Source organism: Balaenoptera physalus (assembly GCF_965194825.1).
Source record: "Balaenoptera physalus genome assembly, chromosome: 1".
NCBI lineage: Eukaryota > Metazoa > Chordata > Mammalia > Artiodactyla > Balaenopteridae > Balaenoptera > Balaenoptera physalus.
Genome location: NC_138882.1, coordinates 158,402,243 through 158,424,770, shown reverse-complemented (window position 1 = coordinate 158,424,770; position 22,528 = coordinate 158,402,243). Strand labels below are relative to the sequence as shown.

At 40.8% G+C, this 22,528-nt stretch overlaps 1 protein-coding gene across 13 annotated transcripts in view; it reads left to right on the top strand.

Moving 5' to 3' along the window:
* Nucleotides 1-344: 344 nt before the first annotated feature.
* Nucleotides 345-22,528, top strand: part of MAST2 (microtubule associated serine/threonine kinase 2) — a 201,865-nt gene continuing 179,681 nt past the window's right edge. For 6 of the 13 annotated variants that reach the window (XM_082454314.1, XM_082454313.1, XM_082454316.1 and 3 more), the window contains exon 1: nucleotides 345-868. In XM_082454314.1, coding sequence (XP_082310440.1) covers nucleotides 680-868 — 189 coding nt within the window. In that variant the 5' untranslated portion in view covers nucleotides 345-679. The remainder of the gene's footprint in view (nucleotides 869-22,528) is intronic. The other 7 variants (XM_082454306.1, XM_082454304.1, XM_082454303.1 and 4 more) reach the window with 2 other exon arrangements.

The window sequence follows — 22,528 nt, the reverse complement described above, 5'->3', positions numbered from 1 at the left end:
GTTTACTGGTTGTCTATTTTGTCTCCTTGCTGCTCCTGGTCCCTCTCCACCTACTTCCTTGAGGACGCTGATCAGTTGTAATTCATTTTTGTATCCCCACCACTTAGCTTGGCCAGACACACAATTTCATGAATGGATGAATGAATGAACGAATCAAGGAGCTTCCACAGCCGCGGCGGGCGCGTCGGGGCCCCGCCCCCTTCCGCTCTCCGCCCCCTCCCACCCCCACCACGCGGTGGGGCCAAGGGCGGGTCTCTCGCGACCGTTCGCTGGCGCGTGCGCGGGAGGCGGCGCGCGGCCAGAGGTGGCAGGCGGGCTCCCGGTGCGCGCGCGCGAAGGGAAGGGAGGGGCGGGGCCGGGCTACAGGCAAGCGGTTGGCGGCTGGCTGTGCAGCCGGCTGCGGCGGTGGAGGCGGCGGCGGCCGGTGGCCGGCCGAGCGTGTACCGGGTGGGAGAAGACGACGCTGCGGCGATGCTGCCGCCTCCGTAAGGAGCGCCGAAGGGGCCGCGGCTCTTGAGGCCCCAGAAAGCGCAGAGGAGCTGCTGGCTGGGGTCGGTGGCTTCGGGCGCCCGCCGGGCCATGGTGGCCGCGGGCGGTGGTTGGCGCGGTAGCGCCGCGGCCCGGGGCCGTGCGGGGCCGGGACAGTCGCTGCGCTGACGCCCAGGGCCCAGCCGCAGATATGAAGCGGAGCCGCTGCCGCGACCGACCGCAGCTGCCGCCGCCGCCGCCGGCCGCCTGCCGGGAGGATGGGGCTCAGCGGGCAGCGGAGCTGCCCCAGCCCCTGCCCTCGCGCCGGCGAGCGCCGCCCGGGAGGCAGCTACTGGAGGAGCGGGCGGGGCCCGCAGGGCCCGAAGTCAGGGAGCAGGTAGCGCTGGCCGGGGTCTCGGAGGGAAGGGATGGGGAGGGGGAGCCTGAAAGGGAGCGATGGGGGAGGGCGATCTCAGGCGGGAAGACTTGGGCTGGGGCGTTGAAGGGGTGGGGACTGAATATAGTTCGGCAGAAGGAATGGGAGGTCTGGAGAGGCAGAAAAATGGGGAGTGGAGAAGTGGATGGAAGTGATGGTCTGGGGTTGAATAGGAAATGAGGGAGTAGGGATGAAAAATGGTCCTGTGGGGCCGTTTGAGGTTAGGGGTTCTGGATGGGAAGAAGGGACGCTAGAATGTGGGCTGGGAGTAAATGAAGTGCAAAGAATAGGCTTACTAAAGGGGTATGGAGGAATTATCTAGAGGGGCAAATAGTGTAAGGTAGGCACAGTCAATAATATAGTAAATGTTATCCTACTTTCTAGAGGTTTTGTTGGGTATCATTCCTAAGCATTCTCTGATTTGGCCGTCGTTATAGTCTTGTAGGAATATGTTCCGAATCATTGTTAAAGTTTCTCTCCAGTAACGATTCATTTCACGAGAAAGCACTTTTAAAAACATGTGCTTTGGGGATGCATGTGTGTAATCCCAAACCCAATACTGTGAACAGAGAATTCGTGGATATAGTCTCTGCCATCTAGGAGTGTACCACTGAAAACACCTTAGTGGGAGAACACAGAAGTGTAAAAAGTTCATGGAGTTTCTGAATGGAGAGGATATGTTTATATAATTTATTAATCAAGTGTAGGTGTATTGAGAAGTAGGGGATAAAGGTCAGTTTTATCAGGGAGGAGAAGTTGTCACTAGTAGCTGTAGGAAGTTCAGTGAAAGGAGAGTATGTGGTTCTTGATCTTGTGGGAGTTACAGAAAAATGTTCTGTAGTAATGAACTCTAGTGACAGCTTCCCTTTTGCACACTCTACTCTAGACCCTAGTGACTTCATCTTTGGATCTTTGAAGAGTTCTGTTAGGTCTCCTGCCTCTTTCCTGTATGTTAAATAAGTATTTTCCTTTGACATCATTCTTTATTATACAGTTTCAGTGATGCACATGTTAGCCCTTGGACTTTTCCCTCCTTTTTTTTTTAAAATTCATTTATTTAATTTATTTATTTTTGGCTGCGTTGGGTCTTCGTTGCTGTGCGTGGGCTTTCTCTAGTTGCTGAGGGGGGGCTTCTCTTTGTTGCGGTGCGCGGGCTTCTCATTGCAATGGCTCCTCTTGTTGAGGAGCACGGGCTCTAGGCATGGGGGCTTCAGTAGTTGTGGCACATGGGCTCAGTAGTTGTGGTGCACGGGCATAGCTGCTCCGCGGCATGTGGGATTTTCCCAGACCAGGCCTCGAACCCGTGTCCCCTGCATCAGCAGGCAGATTCTCAACCACTGTGCCACCAGGGATGCCCCCCTCCTTTTGTTTTTTATCTTGTATTCTCCACCCAGTCCTGAGTAGACTGTGCCATTTCTGCCCTTGCTTTCAGGCCACTGAGCATTGTCCTCTTACTGTAATTTCCCCCTTCATCCTTGTCTTTTATATTCTCTGCAGTTCCTATTTGAAACATTTAAAAATGTACTTAAAGCCCAGATCCTTTCCTGACTCAATTTACCTGGTCTAATTGACCTTATCACATGCTTCACTAAAGAGTTCAAGGTAACTTGATTTCTCCCTCTTCTCTATCTCAGGATTTCTGTGTTCTCTCATCTTTTAAATCTCAAAGAAGGAAGTATTCATCTTTTCCAAGGCTAATCCCTCTATGTTCTTGATTTCATTCCCTCTCATCTGCTGTAGGCCCTTGTTATGTATGTTATTTTCTCTTTGTCTTATACCTCAAATAAAAACAAAACAACATGATTTCCCTGAGTTTTGTAACCTACTTAAGCTACTTTGTAATCTCATTTTTGCTTTACCAGCAACCTTCTTGAAAAATGAGTTTGTATTCACTGTCTCAGCTTCTTCACCTTGTATACATTCCTCATATTATGATTTGGCTTCTACACATAAATTCCTCCAAAGTGTTGTCTTCAAGGTCACCAGTAACTTTGTGTGTTTGTTTATTTACTTTTTAATTGAGATGTGACTTATCTACAGTGTGCAAATCAAAGGTTCCTTCAGCCCATGAATTTTTACAGAATGAATACACCTATGTGACCACTCCTCAGATCAGGATGTAGAACATTTCCAGTACCCTAGAGTGTTCCTTTGTGCTTTCTCCCTGGTATTACCCTTCTCCAGAGGTAACCACTCTCCCAAACTCTATCACCATGGATTAGTTTTGCCTCTTCTGAACTTCATGTAAATGGAATCGTACAGTTTGTACTCTTTTGTGACTAGATTCTTTCATTCAAATTATGTCTGTGAGATTCATCTATGTTGTTGCTTTTAGAAAAAGCTTGTTCTTTTTCATTGCTGTGTAATTTTCCATTGTGTGATTATACCATGATGGATACTAAAACATTTCCTTTTTTTTTTAATTAAAAAATAATGTGTGTTGGGGCTTCCCTGGTGGTGCAGTGGTTAAGAATCACCTGCCAATGCAGGGGACACAGGTTTGAGACCTGGTCTGGGAAGATCCCACATACCGTGGAGCAACTAAGCCCGTGTGCCACAACTACTGAATCCCGTGCACCTAGAGCCCATGCTCCGCAACAGGAGAAGCCACCGCAATGAGAAGCCTGCACACCACAAGGAAGAGTAGACCCCGCTCGCAGCAACTAGAGAAAGCCTGTGCAGCCAAAAATTAAAAAAAAAAAAAAAAAAAAGTATGGCTATTTGTGAAAAGTTTTCATTGTGAATTACACAGAGAGATGCAGCAGTCCCAGGGACCTTTAAATGATTAAATATGATAGCCTTCCCCCATTCCTCATCCTCTCTGACCTCTGTGAACTATTTGTCACTCTTGACCTTGTGTTCCTTCTTTTTTTTTGTTTTTTTGTTTTTTTTTTCTCTTTATTAGGTGCATTCAAGTGTACAATACAATTGTTAAACGTTTCTGGTGAAATAAACGTTGGTTATTTTATAGTGAGCTTTTATACTCCAATTATGCGTTTTTAAAGTGTCTTTTATCTGATATTAGTACAACTACCTCAGCTTTCTTTTGATTAATTTTTGCATGTGTTCCTTCTTGATATATTCTTCTCTTTTGTCATAATGTCCATTCTACTCTTGTTACTCTGACTGCTTCTTTGGTGTCTTATACTGTTTTCTATCTCTGTCCCCAATATGTTCCTTGAGGATATGTCCTCTGTCCTTAGCTTTTTTCTTTTTGGCCACACTGTGCGGCTTGGGGGATCTTAGTTCCCCCACTAGGGATTGAACCTGGACCCACACAGTGAAAGCACCAAGTCCTAACCACCGGACTGCCAGGGCATTCCCAGCTTTTTTCTTAATTGTACTTTGTTTTTTAGCAGGCTTACCCTATTTGTGGCACGTGCTTAGGATGTATAATAGGGTCTGTAGTTCTCTTTGTTCATAGTATTGTGTCACAGAACCTCCTTGTAGAGTGATCTGAGTCTCTAGGCCTGACCTCTTTCCTTAGCTCTACATTTCCATTTCTGGGCTTAATATTTACACATTAGACTCTCGGCATTTGTGATCTTAACAGTTGTGATTTTCATAAACTGATAGTGTCCTTGAAAGTCCATAACTAGAAATTATTTGATGTTAAAAAGTTAAAAATTTCGGTTTCGTGTGTTATGAGGCTGGATGGATTATTGCATTCATTCAGGGAATAAGAACCTAGCTGATCACCAAGCATCTACCTTTCACAAATGACTTTGTTCTCCGTTTCTCATGATATAGAATAATGCTTGTTATATGTTATACCACGCTGGTATTTAGGAATAATTTCTGAACAGGATGCAGAACTTGGATCTCTAGCTCAGTGGCTTACTGTATCATTGAAACAGAATCCATTATTTCTCCTTTGAAATGTGGTCTCCCCGTGTCTTTCCTTTTTCTTGTCATCAACTTGAAATTATATCCATGGTCTTTGACTTTTCCCTCTCCCTTGACCCCCTTATCCAGATTCTGCTGATTCTGGCTTCATAACATCTTTCGAATCTTTGTTCTCACTGTCATCACCTTAATTCAGCATTTATAAACTTTTGTCTTGGTTGTTGTAATATCTTAACTGCATTTACTCTGTTTTTAGTCTTTTAACCTCTGATTTATTCTGCATTCTAATTAAAAAAAGATTGGAACTCCTTGCCTACTTGAGTTCCAGTGATAGATAAGTATTTGTTAAATGATCATTTTATTGCTTTATCTTCAGAAACTTTCATTAGCTTCTTGATACCATAGAATAAAGTTTGAAGACCTTGGCATTCAAGGTCTACTTGATACTTATCACTTTTTATTAGAATCAGAGTTAGAGGCCCCTTCTCTTGGTTCCTAAGACTTTGCTTTGTCTCCATTGTAGCATACATTATTGAAATAGTTTATCTCTCTCATAAGTAAGTTCTTTGAGGCCCAGACTCTTTCATTTACCTAGGGCCTAGTATGGTATTTGAAACATAGTTATTAGTCTGAATATTTATTAGAAACATAGATATGTGTGCTGGCACTTGAAACATGTATTTCCTCAGCAATATTCTGGTTGGCTGTCAGTCTCATCAGAGAAAAAAACTCCTCAGAGGCTGTCTTATTCATCATTATACCAGCCTTTAGTGTTTTAACTGGTACATAATGGGCATTCAGTAAATATTTGTTTACTGCTTAGGCATTTTCATATGTATATATATTTTTAAAATTTATTTATTTAATTTATTTATTTTTGGCTGTGTTGGGTCTTCGTTGCTGCGTGTGGGCTTTCTCTAGTTGCAGCAAGCGGGGGCTACTCTTCATTGCAGTGCACGTGCTTCTCATTGTGGTGGCTCCTCTTGTTGTAGAACATGGGCTCTAGGCGCATGGGCTTCAGTGGTTGTGGCACACAGGCTCAGTAGTTGTGGCTTGCGGGCTCTAGAACTCAGGCTGAGTAGTTGTGGTGCATGGGCTTAGTTGCTCCATGGCATGTGGGATCTTCCCGGACCAGGGTTCGAACCTGTGTCCCCTGCATTGGCAGGCGGATTCTTAACCACTGTGCCACCAGGGAAGTCCCCATATATTTATTTTAATTAATCATCCATCTGAAAAGCTCTTTCTTCTCTGTCTTTGCCCATTAAAATTCTACTCAAGCTTCCAGGCCTAACTCATGCCACAGAAACTGTTCTGTGAAGTTGTTTTCCATGATTGGGCTGTAGTAAATAGCACTTCTATCCTTCTGTGTTCATTTTGTATTATTTCATATCTGCTTTTAAGTTGTAAATTATTGAGGGTAGGAACTATATCATCATTTTATCTATCATAATGCATAGTCAAGGGCTTTGTCACAATAGGTGTTAAGTAATTATTTGTTGACTGAATGAATTATTTGTGGACTGAATGAATAGAGAAAGATTCAAATATTTTGAATTTTGAATTCTCTTGGCACCATTAAGGAATTTTCAAAATTATTTTCATGGAAATCAGTATCTTCTCTTTATTCTGCACTGTAATGTTAGTATACGGGCAAAAGCATGGGGCAGAAAACATACAGAGGGGAAGCTGCATATATTGTGTAGGGAACTGTAATCAATTTAGTATTGTTGGAAGTTGAACTTGAAGCCATAGATGATGAGTTAAGAGACTAAAGGAGCCTAGATTGTAGACGGTCTTTAGTATTATGTAAAAAGAGAGTAGGTAGGGAAGCAGGGTGGTCTTTCTTGTTTTTTAGCTGGATTACTCTGGCAGCTGTGTGAAGGATACAATGTAGGACATGGTGATTGAGACATGGGCATTTGAGAATTTTTCTGAGTTTTCAATACAGAATATCTATTTATTTATTTAGTTAGTTAGGCTGTGCTGGGTCTTAGTTGGGGCACGCGGGATATTTAGTTGCAGCATGTGGGCTCTTAGTTGCTGCACACGGGCTTCTTAGTTGCCGCACGCGAGCTTCTTAGTTGCCACACGTGGGCTTCTTAGTTGCGGCATGTGGACTCTTAGTTGTGGCATGCGGACGCTTATTGTGGTGTGCATGTGGAATCTGGTTCCCCGACCAGGGATCGAACCCGGGCTCCCTGCATTGAGAGCGTGGAGTCTTATTCACTGGACCACCAGGGAAGTCCCTCAATACAGAATGTTTATTAGCCCTCCCTCCCCTCTTGTCCAGAAGTAATATGAATAAGGGCCAGCTCCTGAAAACCTGTTACCTTTGGAAGATTTGATTTCGTCAGAGGTGCTGGGAGCAGAGAGCCTGGGATGGTTGAAGCAGGTTGGACAGTGTTTCCTGATGAGGGTAGGACACATCTGCCTCCAGATTTTTCCCATCTTTGTTTTACTGGATGCCCTTAGCCTAAGATCAACCTAAAAGCTTTTTCCCACCCAGTTATTCATGGTGACCTATGATGAGGACTGTGAGAGGCAGCTTAATATTGCAATCATTATGCCTCCTTTATTGCTGGTCTTAGCTGCTTATGATTCTCTGCTAAATTTGCCACCTAGCTTTGTACTTTCTTGATAAAATCCCTATGGTACCTTGGTAATTATTACTTTTTATCAGCAGGTATTGGTTGTTTTTCTTCATTATATACATACTTGGGGTTCCAAAGAGTTTTGAAAACCAGGTTGTTGGGTCAAGGGCTAGCCCTGGGGGAAGAGGAAAAAGTCCTCAAGGGAGAGCAGAGACTAGACGTTATTGGCAGTAAGGACTTACACAAAATGCATTGTTAGTCAGACATAGTTGACCACCTTTTTGTTGTACCTCATTGTTAACTCCCAAACTCTTTTCTCTTCTCTGCACTACAGCCATGTGTACAGTGGAAGTACAGTAAATAATTGATGGGGAAAATTGACATCAACCTGAGCCTTTTACTTGCATATTCATTAGGTACTTTTCATCTTTACCAAGAATTGTTCCGCCTCTAAAATCTTAGTTTTGAGCTTGCCAGACTCTGACCTTCACATCATCTTCTGTTTCTCTAGCTCACATTCATTTTAGGATTTCCTCTCCCAAAATTGTTCAAACTCTTTGGAACCTCTCTGGTCTGTTGATTTTTTTAAAAAAATAAATTTATTTATTTATTTATTTATGGCTACATTGGGTCTTCGTTGCTGCATGCGGGCTTTCTCTAGTTGCAGCGAGCAGGGGCTACTCTTCACTGCGGTGCACGGGTTTCTCTTTGCGGTGGCTTCTCTTGTTGCGGAGTATGGGTTCTAGGTGGACTTCAGTAGTTGTGGCATGGGGGCTCGGTCGTTGTGGCTTGTGGGCTCTAGCGCGCAGGCTCAGTAGTTGTGGCGCATGGGCTTAGTTGCACCGTGGCACGTGGGATCTTCCCAGACCAGGGCTCGAACCCGTGTCCCCTGCATTGGCAGGCGGATTCTTAACCACTGAGCCAGCAGGGAAGTCCAAACTACCTTTTCATTGTCAGTCACCTCATGCCTCTACTTTCCTCCTTGTCCAACTTAACATTTCATGGGCTATCATAATTACTCCTATGAGTGTACCTTCAGTACCTTCTGTCATACCTGCTTGAGAAAATTCCAGCCATGATTAAACCAACTCTGCCTATTCTGCACTTGTGTCTAGGCAGCTGAATGTGGCTGGAGAAAAACACAACGATGCTGACATCTAAATTTGTGATCGTGAACCTAAGGAGTCTTTCAGCAATGACAGTCAATCCTATGACATTCCCTAGTCCGTTCACTTTTTTTTTTGGCAGTGCCACACGGCTTGTGGGATCTTAGTTCCCGGACCAGGGATTGAACCCAGGCCCTCAGCAGTGAGAGCACGGATTCCTAACCACTGGACCACCAGGGAATTCCCTCCATTCACTCTTAAATGATAGTTTAATCATTCTCCTCAAACTTCTAGCATTCTATTTGTCCTCTTTACTCTCAGTTGATGTCCTTGCTTCCTGTTTCACTGAAGAAAAAACAAAGATAATCCTACAAGCTCCCATTACAAGTCACCCAACCTACCTATATCTGTACCTGCATTCTTTTCCCTCTCTCTTATTGCTATGGATAATCTGTTCCTCTTCCCATCTAAGGCCAACCCCTACATCTAAATAAGAGTTTTATTCTTGGAATTATTCTTTCCTACTCCTGAATCATTAATTTTTTTTTTCTGTTGATGATTCTCATCAACATACAAGCATGCTACAATATTTTCCGTCTTGAAAAAACTTCATTAACCCTGCATTCCCCCTCATTCATTCATCCTTGGATTCAACAAGTTTTTTTTGTTCTGTTTTTTTTTTTTTTTTTTTAATTTTTTGGTTACTGTTGGGATTATAGAAGTGAAAAAGGCAGATGAGAAACCCTGCTTTCAAAGTCTCTATTCTAGTAGAGGGAATCAGATAATAAAAGAAATAAGTAAAATATGTAGTATGCTATACGGTGATAAATACTACGAAGACAATAAAGCAGGGAAGGGGGATATAGAGTGATGGGGGATTTTATGGCTTAAATAGCATTATCAGGAAAGGCATCTCTTTGGAATGAGATGTTTGAGTAAAGACCTGAAGAATGTAAGAGATTGAGGCATTTAGATTATGTGGGGGGAAGAGTATACTTGGTAGAGGCAATAGGAAGCACCTTGGGGTAGAAGCATACCTCCAGCTCTAAAATTTGTGTTTGAGGAACACCAAGGAAGCCAAGTGTGCCTGGAGTAGAGTGAGTAAGAGGAGGAGTAGTAGGTGAACTCAGAGGGGAAAGGTGGGGAGAGGAGGGCTGAATTGTGGAGAGTTTCAGATCGGTAAGGGTCTTACAGGCAGCTCTGAGGATTTTGACTTTCATGTTGAACGAGATGAGAAACCACTGGAGAGTTTTGAGCATAAGAATCACGTGATCTAACATTCATTTTAATCCCACTTATTTGGCTACTTTAGTGAGCATTGACTAAATGGGTATGTGGAACCAGTTAAGAGGCTCTTGCAGTTATTCAGGCAAAAGAGCAAGGGATACGAAATAATTGTGAGTAGGAGAGTGCTCCTCTTTATAACAAAACTACTTGAAAGAGTTGTCTATATCTTCTTTCATTTCCTCTCCTCTTGAACCCATTCCAGTCAAGTCAGGCTTTAGTCTCCCGTCATTCCACTGAAACACTTACGTCAAGGTCATCACTGGTCAAACCCAGTGGCCAGTTTTCAGTCTTCATCTCACTCAACCTGTTGCTTTTGACATGGTTGATCATTCCATCATTTGGCTTCTGGGACCATGCTGTCTTGGTTTTCTTCCAATCTCACTGGTGCTTGAGAGGGTTCAGTATTTAATCTGCTTTTGCAGTCTATTCTCTCTCCTGATGTAATCTCATCAGATTGTATTACTTTACATTCCATCTCTGTGCTGCTGATTCCCACATTTACTTCTCTAGTCTTGACCTTTCTTTTGAGCTCTCCTATTTTCAGTTGTGTATGTAACATTTCTATTTGGGTAGCTAATAGACCTTTCAAACTTAATGGGTCCACAGCTGAACCCAGTTTTTCACTTCCCATTCCACTTCTTCCCCAGTCTTTCCCATGTCAATAAATGGCACTATCATTCACTCATTTACTTAGAGCAAAACATGGAAGTTGTTTTTGATTCTTTTCTTAACCTCATATTCCACATTCAGCCCATCAGTTCTGGCTGGTGCTACATTCAAATTGCATGAGACTTTTCCCCACTAACTCCATCACTACCCTAATCTTAGCTTCTATCATCTTTCATCTGGATTACTATAAAAGTCTCCAAACCTGTCTTCCTGATTCTTTTCTTTTACCTCCTCTCCCCTCCGCCCCCATGAGAATTTGCACACAGCAAGATCGGTATCATCCTGTAAAAGCTAAAATCAAAGTTTGTTACCATCCCCTACTCAAAAGTGGCTTTCCATCACAGTTGATCAAAATGGAAGGTGCTTGCTTTGTACTTAAGAGTCTACATGATCTGCCTCTTGGCCTTCTCTAACCTCATTTCCTCCTACTCCTCTTGTTACTGAGCTCTGTTCACACTGGCTGCCTTGATGGTCTCCAAATATATTAAGCATGCTCCTGCATGAGGACATTTTAAAAATTATTATTTGAGGACTTCTATACTTGGTAGTTTTCTCTACCTGAGGTGTTCTTTTTCTGGATATATTTATATGACTGGCTTCCTCGTTTCATTTAGGTCTCTGTTCAGATAGAGGCCTTCCTTGACCAGCTTTTTTATTATTTTTATTTTTAAAATAAATTTGTTTATTTTATTTATTTTTGGCTGCGTTGGGTCTTCATTGCTGCATGCAGGCTTTCTCTAGTTGCGGCAAGCGGGGGCTACTCTTCGTGGCGGTGTGTGGGCTTCTCATTGTGGTGGCTTCTCTTGTTGCAGAGCACGGGCTCTAGGCGAGCGGGCTCAGTAGTTGTGGCGCACAGACTTAGTTGCTCCGTGGCATGTGGGATCTTCCCGGACCAGGACTCGAACCCGTTTCCCCTGCATTGGCAGGCGGATTCTTAACCACTGCGCCCCCAGGGAAGCCTGACCAGCCTTTTTAAAGTAGCACTCTTAGTCATTCCCTTCCCCTCTTTTTATTCATGTCCTTTATTCACCTGTTACTGTCACATATTTGTTATTTATTGTCATTCTCACACATTAGAATATATGGTTCATGAGGGTAGGAATTTGGGTTGGTTTTTCCTTACTGCTGTATCTCCAGCTTCTAGAATTGTATATAGGAGGTACTAAATAAATACTTCTTGAGTGAATGTATAGTGATTAAGTCATTCTCTGACCTCAGATTCCAGCTCTATGACTGATGCAAGTTACTTAAGTTCTTTAAGCCTTACTTATCCCATATATATGTAATGGACATACTGTCATTACCAATTTCATAGGGTTATTGTTAGGATTTAATAAATTAATCCACGTAAAACACTTATTACAAAGCCTGATACCAGTGAGTGCTCAATAATGGTTAATTATTATATTTTTAGGGTAAGTGCATAGAATGTGTGAATATAGAGTTCATATTTTTCTGTGTTCTCATCTGGTTTTATAAAGAAATATAAGAAAAAGGTATGTCTTGACCTTTGATTTGTTGGTGTTATTGAACTCTTCTTTTACTTTGTTCAGCTTGAAAAGATGGCTTTAATTTGTGCGTTTTTCCCTTTAGGGAAACTTTTATGGATTTCTTTCTTAAGTAACTGGCTTAGAAGATATTATAGTCTCCCTAGATTTTAGAACATAATTAAGAGCAAATTCAGGCCAAGGAAACCGCATTTTAAAATTCTGTAATATCGTTTTAGTTGTACCAACTTTAATGTAACAAAATACTTTCTAAGAGTGAACCTGGGTAGCAGATGCACAAATCCTTTAACCTTTAATTTGTTGGGAGGTTAACAAGCCACATAGTTTCTCTGCCTGTATTTCAGCAAAGCAGAGGTAATATAGTACTGTCTGGCCTTCTAATTTTCATGACTATTTGAGATCTTCAAGAATATTTTAAAGACAAAAGAGTTTAAAAATAGTTGGCATTGGGAATTCCCTGACATTCCAGTGGTTAGGACTCTGTGCTTTCACTGCCACGGGCCCAGTTTCAATCCCTGGTTGGGGAACTAAGATCCTGCAAGGTGCGCGGTACAGCCAAAAAAAAAAAAAAGTTGGTATTAATTTTTTAAAAGTCCTTAAGTTGTTTCAAAAGGGTGTTACCAAGATGATTTTTTTTTTAGGTGACCCCAGGAAATCTGAGTCCTCCCTTTGACCAGTAAGAGAATGGGACATTTTACTACTAGCTCTCATGCTAGTAGTCTTCTCTCTCTCTCTCTCTATATATATATATATATTTTAATATTTATTTATTTGTTTAGGCTATGCTGGGTCTTAGTTGCGGCACGCGGGATCTTCATTGCAGCATGCAGGATCTTTTTTTTTTTTTTTTTAGTTGCGGCATGCGCACTTCTCAGTTGCGGCATGCGGACTTCTTAGTTGCGGCATGCGAACTCTTAGTTGCAGCATGCATTTGGGATCTAGTTCCCCAACCAGGGGTCGAACCTGGGCCCCCTGCATTGGGAGTGCAGAGTCTTACCCACTGGATCACCAGGGAAGTCCCAGTAGTCTTTTATATTTAAGAACATTAGTTGCTGTAAAAAATACATTCAAAAGAACCTAGACTAATGGAGGCTCTACCATTTTCTACACATGGCTTCCCAGGTCACCTGAGGCACGTGGGGGAATCTTGTGGGAGTTGTTGATGGGCAGACCTGGAAATGGCTTAATCACTTCCACCCATATTCTGTTGCCAGAATTCAATCATAGGGCCATAGCTTGTGCCCAGCAGGAAGGTGAATCATGTTTGGTCAATATCTAGCTAGTCCTTGCCATAGCCCTCAAACCCTAATATGGTCCTCAGCTAGAACTATGTAGAAATCCTATTATTCTGCGTATAGACCACCTAGAACCTTCATTCCTTATAGGCCCACAGAGTTTTGGGTAATAACTGTTTTGAATGCACGTAAAGGCCTTTTTGCAAGAATACCTAGGAGGTCTGGAAAAGCTTGTTTTCCTCCGTCTGTGGTAGAGCTAGTCTCTGGCAACCCCCACACTCTTTCAGGTCTTGGTGGCTAGTGATAGCCTTCTGTAGGCATTTCTCAGTTTGTCCGCCCAGCCATGTGGAAGAGAAAAAAGCCAGAAGGAAGCCAAGGGAAGCCAGAGAGGAAGGCGACTGAGTCCCAGCTATTTTCACTTTAATAGGCTCCTGGAAGGAAGTGTGGCCCTAGACACCCTACCTCTACATGTGCTTTGACTTCTTAAATTGTGGTAAAATACACTTAACATACAATTTACGATTAGTGACATTCAGTACATTCAAATGTATAACCATCACCACAATCTTGTTCCAGAATATTTCCTCCTTCCCCCAGTCCCTGGCAACCACTAATCTGTTTTCTGTCTCTGTGAACTGTGAACATTTCATATAAAGGGAATCATACAATACATGGCCTTTTATGTCTGGCTTCTTTTACTTAACATAATGTTTTTGAGATTCATCCATATTGTAGCATATATCAGTATGTCATTCCTTTTTATGGCTGAGTAATATTCCATTATATGGATATACCACATTTGATTTATTCAGTCATCAACTGATGGGCATTTGGGTTGTTTCTGCCTTTTGGTGATTGTGGTCGTACCCCTATGAACATTTGTGTACAAGTTTCTGTTTGTACACCTGTTTTTCAATTTTTTGTTTCTATATACAGGAGTGGAATTGTTGGATCATATGATCATTCTATGTTTAAGTTTTTGAGGAATTGTCAAACTGTTTTCCACAGTGGGTGTATCATTTTAACATTCCCACCAGCAATTTACAAGGGTTCCAGTTTGTCTGTGACCTTGCTAGCACTTGTTATTTTCCATTTAAAAAAAATCTAGCTATCCTAGTGGATAGAAATGATATCTCATGCTTTTTTAAAAAAAAAAATTTATTTATTTATTTGGCTGTGCTGGGTCTTAGTTGCGGCACACGGGATCTTTAGTTGTGGCATGCGGTGTCTAGTTCCCTGACCAAGGATTGAACCCGGGCCCCCTGCCTTGGGAGCGCGAGTCTTAACCGCTGGACAACCAGGGAAGTCCCTGTCTCTTTTTAATCTTTTCCTTTCATCTCTTCCTTTTCCTTAAAATCTGTAAGTTGAAAAACCTTGGGGCATTTGGCCTGTAGAGTTTCCCAAAGTCTAGATTGCATAGTTATGGTGCATTTCAAAATGTTTTATGTCCTGTTGTATTTCCTGCAAATTACAGCTGGATACAGAGGCTTAATCAGCCTCAGGTTCAATTCCTTTGGCAAGATTTTGGGTGGTAGTGTGTTCTTTCAACAGGAGGCATGTGATGTCTGCTTTTTGCTCTTTGATTGTAGCAGTTGCTGATGCTCAGTGCTGAGATTCGCTGATTGGGAGTTGCAAAGTAGTGATATAATTCTATCATTTTGTTTTCATTTATTAGGTGGCATAGCATTTTAAGGAGATGCTTCTCATCTACTATTTGATTCCCAGTGGTATAGTTCATGTAAGAATGGCCTGATTCTTTCCTTTTATTTACCTAGTTTTTAAGGTAATAAATTGGTTCCCTGTCATCTTCAGATGGTGATCAGTTAGTTATTTTTTATTATCAGTGTGGAGTCGTACATTTAAATGTATTTGATGGGTTTCAACCCATATTTTATGTGTGTTTTTTTTTTTACTGCTAATTGAAGCTCACATTGTCCTGTTGTTGTCTAGGAAGAGCCTCTTCAAATTGGTTCCTTAGTCTTTTTGACCCAATCCTAATAATTTTGATAATTTTCTTGCTATCTCTTACGTTGAACTGTTCCAGGCTCATTTTCCACCTTAGACCTGGAATTAGCTGTTTCTCTAAGAACTCCTGGCTTCTTTTAATGGGAAATGGAATTTCAGAACACCTGCAGTCTAGATCCTAGAGATACTTATTGCTACTAGGTTGATCATTGTTCCTATGACTTTTCAGTGGATAGAGTTAGAAATATATATAATAAAAACTATCTTGGCAATCAACAGTGATATTGACAAAGGACTACAGAGGTTTTTTTTAAACTTAATCTCCCATTTATTACATTAGTATCTCCTTTCTTTCATACCAAGAATCATGTTCCCAAAGACTCAGGGGATGATAGAATTAGAATATCCAGGAATTACTAATTTGCTTTATCATATGTTAACTGTATAACAGTCTCTAGTGGCACTACTAATGTACTACCACCAATGATTAAGGAAAACTGTTAAAAAATTTTTGTGTGTATGCTGTCTCCACCTTCTCCCCTCATTTTTTGGTTGACCTATATCTACATTGTCAGATCATATAGCCATTATATACTATACTCTCTCCCTTTTAATGAACACTTATTTATAATTTTATAAATGACCATATATTTAATGCTAATCACCATATTGATATATCTCTAGTTTTTTTTTTTTAATTGAAGTATTGTTGATTTATAGTGTTGTGTTAGTTTCTGGTATACAGCAAAGTGATTCAGATATAGATCTATATTTATATATAGATATATGGATATATATATTCTTTTTCAAATTCTTTTCCATTATAGGTTATTACAAGTTCCCTGTGAATATAGTTCCCTGTGCTATGCAGTAGAACCTCGTCATTCTAGTTATTTTGATTGTATGAATCTTTTGTTTTTAAACATGTGTTTATTTTATTTAATTTTTTATTTTCTTTGGCCGCACCGTGTGTCATGTGGGATCTTAGCTCCCCGACCAGGGATCGAACCCATGCCCCCTGCAGTGGAAACGCAGAGTCTTAACCACTGGACTGCCAGGGAAGTCCTGATTGTATGAATCTTGTTCTCTAGTAGATTCCTTAGGCAGGACCTTTTGGAACAATATTCCCTGAGTTACTTTATATTGATAACATTTTGCCTGTGCCCTTTACCTTGAAGGTTAGTTTTCCTGGATATAAAATCCTGGGCTCATACTGCCTTTCTTTGAGTATCTTATATACGTAACCCTGTTTTTCTTCTGGCATAAAGAATTGTTGTCGGGACTTCCCTGGTGGCACAGTGGTTAAGACTCCACGCTCCCAATGCAGGGGGCCCGGGTTTGATCCCTGGTTAGGGAACTAGATCCCACATGCCTGCCACAACTAAGGAGCCTGCGTTGCTGCAACTAAGATCCAGTGCAAATAAATAAATATTAAAAAAAAAATTGTTGTCATAGTCTGATGGTGATTCAGGTTTTTCTTATAGGTCATGTTTTTTTTTTTAATGCTGAAAGGATTTTTCTGTTAAAGTCCAGTTTTTATACTAGAATATATCTTGGTGTTGGTCATTTTGGATTTATATGTCATGCACGTGGTGTGCTCTTCCAGGATGTAGTTTTCATATATATAGTTTTAATTTCAGCAAAGTTATTGAATTATAATTTTAGTATTGATATTTGTTCTGTTGCCTTGCTTTGATTTTCTTCTGCAGGGACTTCTATTTGCTGTATGTTGGATCTTCTTTGCCTCTCTTCAACATATCATTTTCTCTCAAACATTTTTTTTCCTCTTCATAAAAAAATCAAACAAACAAACAAACAGAAAAACCCAAAACATTTCATCTTCTGTGCCTCTTAAGGCATTATCTCTTGTTTGTATTCTCTCTTGTGTTCCTTCAAGTTTAGTCATTTCTTTTTTTTTTTTTTACAATGGAATACTATAATGAAATAAATGAATGAACTCCAGCTACATGTATCAACATGGATAAAACTCAGGAAACCTAATACTGATTCAAAAAAGTCATGAAAGGGCTTCCCTGGTGGTGCAGTGGTTGAGAATCTGCCTGCCAATGCAGGGGACACGGGTTCGAGCCCTGGTCTGGGAAGATCCCACATGCTGCGGAGCAACTAGACCCATGAGCCACACCTACTGAGCCTGCGCGTCTGGAGCCTGTGCTCCGCAACAAGAGAGGCCGCGACAGTGAGAGGCCCGCGCACCGCGATGAAGAGTGGCCCCCACTCGCCGCAACTAGAGAAAGCCCTCGCACAGAAACGAAGACCCAACACAGCCAAAAATAATAAATAAATTAAAAAAAAAAGTCATGAAAGAATATGTTTATATAAAGTTGAACAACATGCAAAATTTTACAATATATGGATGCAGTAATATGTTGTAAAACCATACAAAAAAGCAAGGCATGAAAAATGACACTGGTTACCTCAGGCAGGGGAAGGAGATGTGACTGGGGAGGGCTACATGGTGGGTTTTGTCATTCAGAAATGATTTGTTTTTGAAGCTGGGTGATGGGTACAGGTACATAGGTATTTGTTTTATAATTTATTCAAACTGTACAGATATGTATATTATAAAATTTATAATGTATTGTCATGAAAAAGAAATAAAATTAAAAAACAGGAATAATTGGATAGAGTACTGGTGGGAGGGTAGATTGTTATAGGACCCTCCCTGAGGTCAGAGGGAATAAAACACTACCCCCCCCCTTCCTGCTGAAGTGGAGCTAGGTGTGTAGGCGATTTCCTTGTGAAACATGGCTGTGAATGGGAACAGAACCCAGAGAGCTAAGGTGATGGTAGGAGGAGGGGCAAAGAATGATTTTTCTAAGATGGGAGATACTAGACTATGCTTGTATGCTGCTGGGAATGACCCAGAGACCATAAAGAAGGACCAGATGGGAACACAGAAGAGAAAGGGAATAATAGAAGGGAAAGGAGGGGCTCGGGTCTAGGACACTGGGCCTCAGAGAGAAGGAGAGGTCCTCAGGCCCTTCATGGTAACAGGAAGGAATGAAACAAAAGATGAACACAGATACTGGGAGGTTTAGAGATTCAGTGGTGGGAAGATGAAGGCCCTGGAACAATTCTCCCATGTCTGATGGCTTTTATTTTGTCACTGAAGCATGAGATAAGATCATTTTTCTTGGTTCAGCCGTCTTCCATCAGTCTGTAAGTGAGTCTTCACTGGAGCAGTGTGGCATGGTGGTCAAACATGTAGGCCTTGGAGGCAGGCAGGCTGGAATTTGATTTTTTGCACCCATTTAACAAACATTTGCTGAATCGTGCCTTGTACCAGTCTTGTCCTGGGTCCTGCTGAGGGCGCAAAGGTATATGGCCCCTAGTCTCAGGGAGTTCACTCTCCTTACGGAGCGGCTGGGAGGTGGGGCCCCGTCATTTCTTAACTGATCTTTTATTTCTAATTTTTTCTTAAGCTCTCTCACCTCACTGGTGAGTTTATTTGAATCTGATTCATGTTTTGTAGCATAAATGTCTTTAGTAAATTTTAAAATCGTATGTTACAGAAGGAAATGCTAATGTATTTATCTGCATTTTTTACTCACTGTGTTCTTTCTCTGTTCCTAAAGTTGCTTATTGTATTATTTCCTTTCTGTTTAGAGAACTTTCTTTAGCCATTCTTTTAGGATAGGTTTGCTGCCAATAAAGTCTCTTAATTATCCTTATTTCTGAAGGTCCTTTTCCCTGGTTATTGCTTCTGGGTTGACAGTTCTTTTCTTTCAATGCTGGAAAAATACTGTGCTGCCACTTTATTCTGGACTACATAGTTTCTGATGAGAAATCTGTCATTCAAACGTTTTTTTTTTTCTTTTGTTTGTAATTTTTCAGAATTTTAATTATAATGTTTCCTGGCATATTTCTTTGGGTTTATTCTGCTTGGGGTTCACTCAGCTTCTTGAATCTGTAGGTTTATGTCTTCTTCACACATTTGGGAGGTTTTCAGCCATGATTTATTCTAGTACTTTTTCTTTCTCTCTTTGTCCTTTCCTTTTGGACTCCAATGACACAGACATTAGATCTTTAATTACAGAACCATAGGTCCCGAAGCCTCTGTTTACTGTTTTCACTTTGTTGTTCATGTTGAATAACTTCTGTTCTTCTGTCTTCCAGTTCACTGTTTCTTTATTCTGTCCTCTATGTTCTGCTGAAAAGCTTACTCACTCAGTTTTTTTATTTTGGTTATTATATATTTCAGTTCTAAAATATCCATTTGGTTCTTCTTTATGTTTTATTTTTCCCTTTGATTCAAGTATGGATACCTTTGCTCATTGAAATATTTTTATCATGTATGTTTTATACCCTTTTGTCTCTCATTTCCTCTGTTACTGCCATCTTTTGTGTTTAGTTGAAAAATAATTTTTTTTTTGGTGTAATGAACCATTTTGATCCCCTTTCATTTCCTTTTGTGTGTGCTTTTTTTATATTTTCTTTTTGCTTTGCCACAGGGATTACACGTAACATCCTAAATTTTTAACAGTCTAGTTTGATTTGGTACCAACTTCAATAACATACAAAAACTCTGCTCCTACACACCTCTATTCTCCCACCCCCCTTTATGTTGTTCTCCCAAATTATATGTTCATACATTGTGTGCTCAGTAACATAGATCTGTAATTATTTTTATGTATTTGTCTTTTAAATCATGTAGGAAATAAAAAGTGGAGTTATAAACCAAAAATATAATAATACTCACTTTTATATTTGCTCATGTAGTTACCTTTACTGGAGATATTTATATCTTCATATGACTTGAAGTTCCTGTTTTGTGTCTTTTCATTTCAACCTGAAGGATTCCTTTTAGGGCCAGTGTAGTGGTAATAGACTCCCTCAGCTTTTGTTTATCTGGGTAGAAATCTAAGTTGACAGTTTTTCCTGTCAGCACTTTAAATATGTCATTCCTTCTGGACTCCATAGTTCTGATGCAAAATTGGCTGTTAATCTGATTGGGGATCCCCTGTACATGATGAATTGCATCTCTCTTACTGTTTTGAATATCTTCTCCTTGTTGTTAGCTTCAACAGTTTGATTATGATATGTTTAGATGTGGGTCTGTTTGAGTTTAACCTACTTGAAGTTCATTGAGCTTCTGAACATGTAGGCTCGTGTCTCTCATCAAATTTGGGAAGTTTTCGGCAGTTATTTCTTCAGATATTCTTTCTTCCCCTTTCTCTCTTCTCCTTCTGGGATTCCCTTAATGCATATATTGTTTCTTTTGAAGATGTCCCTCTGGTCCCTTAGGCTCTCTTCACTTTTCTTCATTCTTTTTTTTTTTCTTGTTCCTCAGACTGTATAGTTTTAATTATCTTGTCTTCGAGATTGCTGATTCTGTCTTTGTCTGCTCAAATTTGCTATTGAACCCCCTACTGAATTTTTCACTTACTTATTGGTCTTTTTATCTCCTGAATATCTGTTTGGTTCTTTTTTATAATTTCTGTCTTTTTGTTGATAGTCTTGTTTTGTTCATTGTTTTCTTGATTTTCTTTAGTTCTTTGTCCATGTTTTCCTTTACTGATATGAGCATATTTAAGACAATCAATTTAAAATTTACTGCTAAGTCCAGTGCTGGGCTTCCTCAGGGGTGGTTTCTGTTAATTTATTTTGATTCTTTGAGTGGGCCATACCTTCTTATTTCTTTATATGTCTTGTGATTTTTTGTTGTTGAAATTTGGACATTTGAATATTGGTAACTCTGGAATACAGCTTTTTCCCTTTCCCCAGGCTTTGCTGTTTTTGATTGTTGAAGGCTGTAGTTGTCCATTTGTCTAGTGAGTTTTCCAACCTTTTTTGTAGAAACTGTATTTCTTGCTGTGTGTGATACTGAAGTCTCTGTTACTTAGCTTGTGTTTTGATGAAGATTTCCTGGATTGCCAGGAGCTAAGCAAACAAACAAACACACATCCTGGTCTTTGCAGATTGACTTTGTGCCCTCCTTTGGCCCTTAGCCAGACTTGTGCTGAGTCTAGGGATCAGCTTGAGATGAAAGCTTAAAATCTTTTTAGGTCTTTCCTGAGCATGCGTTTCACCCTGGGCTTTCTAAATTTCCATATATACACAGGTGTTTTTGATTGCCCTAATTTCCCAAAGAAACTCTCCCTTTTCTCCCCCAGATCTCAGGCAGTCAGTTGAATGTCTCATTGTTAATCTTTTGCCCAAGTGGCTGTTGGTGTTTGGATCACCATACAGGGTTTTAAGCAATACTTGCTGCTTTTCCACCTTGAGAAGATTGTGAGTGAGGTGAAATAGAGAGGAGTGCCTTGTGTTAGTCCTTCAGGTAGTCTTCAGATAAGTTATAACAGGTATAAACGATAATTTGCAAGTAAGGTCTGTTCTGCTCCTTCTGGAACCAGGGGCCAGAGTCCCACACTTGGAACACCACCTGATGTCTTTAAGATTGCCTCCACATCAAGGAGTGGGTAGGGTGAGGGCAAGTAAAAATGCCACAAAGCTTTCCTACCATTTTTTTTTTTAAACTTTTTAAAAAAAAATTAATTATTTATTTATGGCTGTGTTGGGTCTTCGTTTCTGTGGGAGGGCTTTCTCTAGTTATGGCAAGTGGGGGCCACTCTTCATCGTGGTGCGCAGGCCTCTCATTATCGCGGCCTCTCGTTGCGTGGCTCACGGGCCTAGTTGCTCTGTGGCATGTGGGATCTTCCCAGAACAGGGCTCGAACCCGTGTCCCCTGCATTGGCAGGCAGATTCTCAACCACTGCGCCACCAGGGAAGCCCATCTCCTACCATTTTTAAGTTGACTTCTTGATTCAGCATTCTCTTGGTTGCCATAAACCTTTGACTATTTTCCAGAGTCTGACAAAGGTGGTTCTGACAGTTTCTGCTTGTTTTTTTTGTTTGTTTGTTTTCACATCCTTTATCTCATTTGATTTCCTTTTTTTAAAAAAATTTTTTCTTTAAATTTATTTTTTTAACATCTTTATTGGAGTATAATTGCTTTACAATGGTGTGTTAGTTTCTGCCTTATAACAAAGTGAATCAGCTATACATATACATACATCCCCATATCTCTTCCCTCTTGCGTCTCCCTCCCACCCTCCCTATCCCACCCCTCTGGGTGGTCACAATTTCTGCTTGTTTTTCAGTGTTTCTGTGGGGGAATGTTAGCTTGGAGCTGTGTACTCCACCATTTTGCTGATGTTATCTTTCACTTGATTTTAATCTTTGTTTCCCCAATGACAAATGATGTTGAGAATGGTTTCATGTGTTCATTTGCCGTATTTGCCTCTTCTTTGCTGAAATGTCTGTTCAGTTTTCTTGCTCATGTTTTTTTATTGGCTTGTGTGTTTTCTTATTATTGAATTGTGAAAGATCTTTATATATACTGAATGCCAGTCTTTCTCAGATGTGTTTTGCAAATATTCTTCCTCCTGTGTGATTT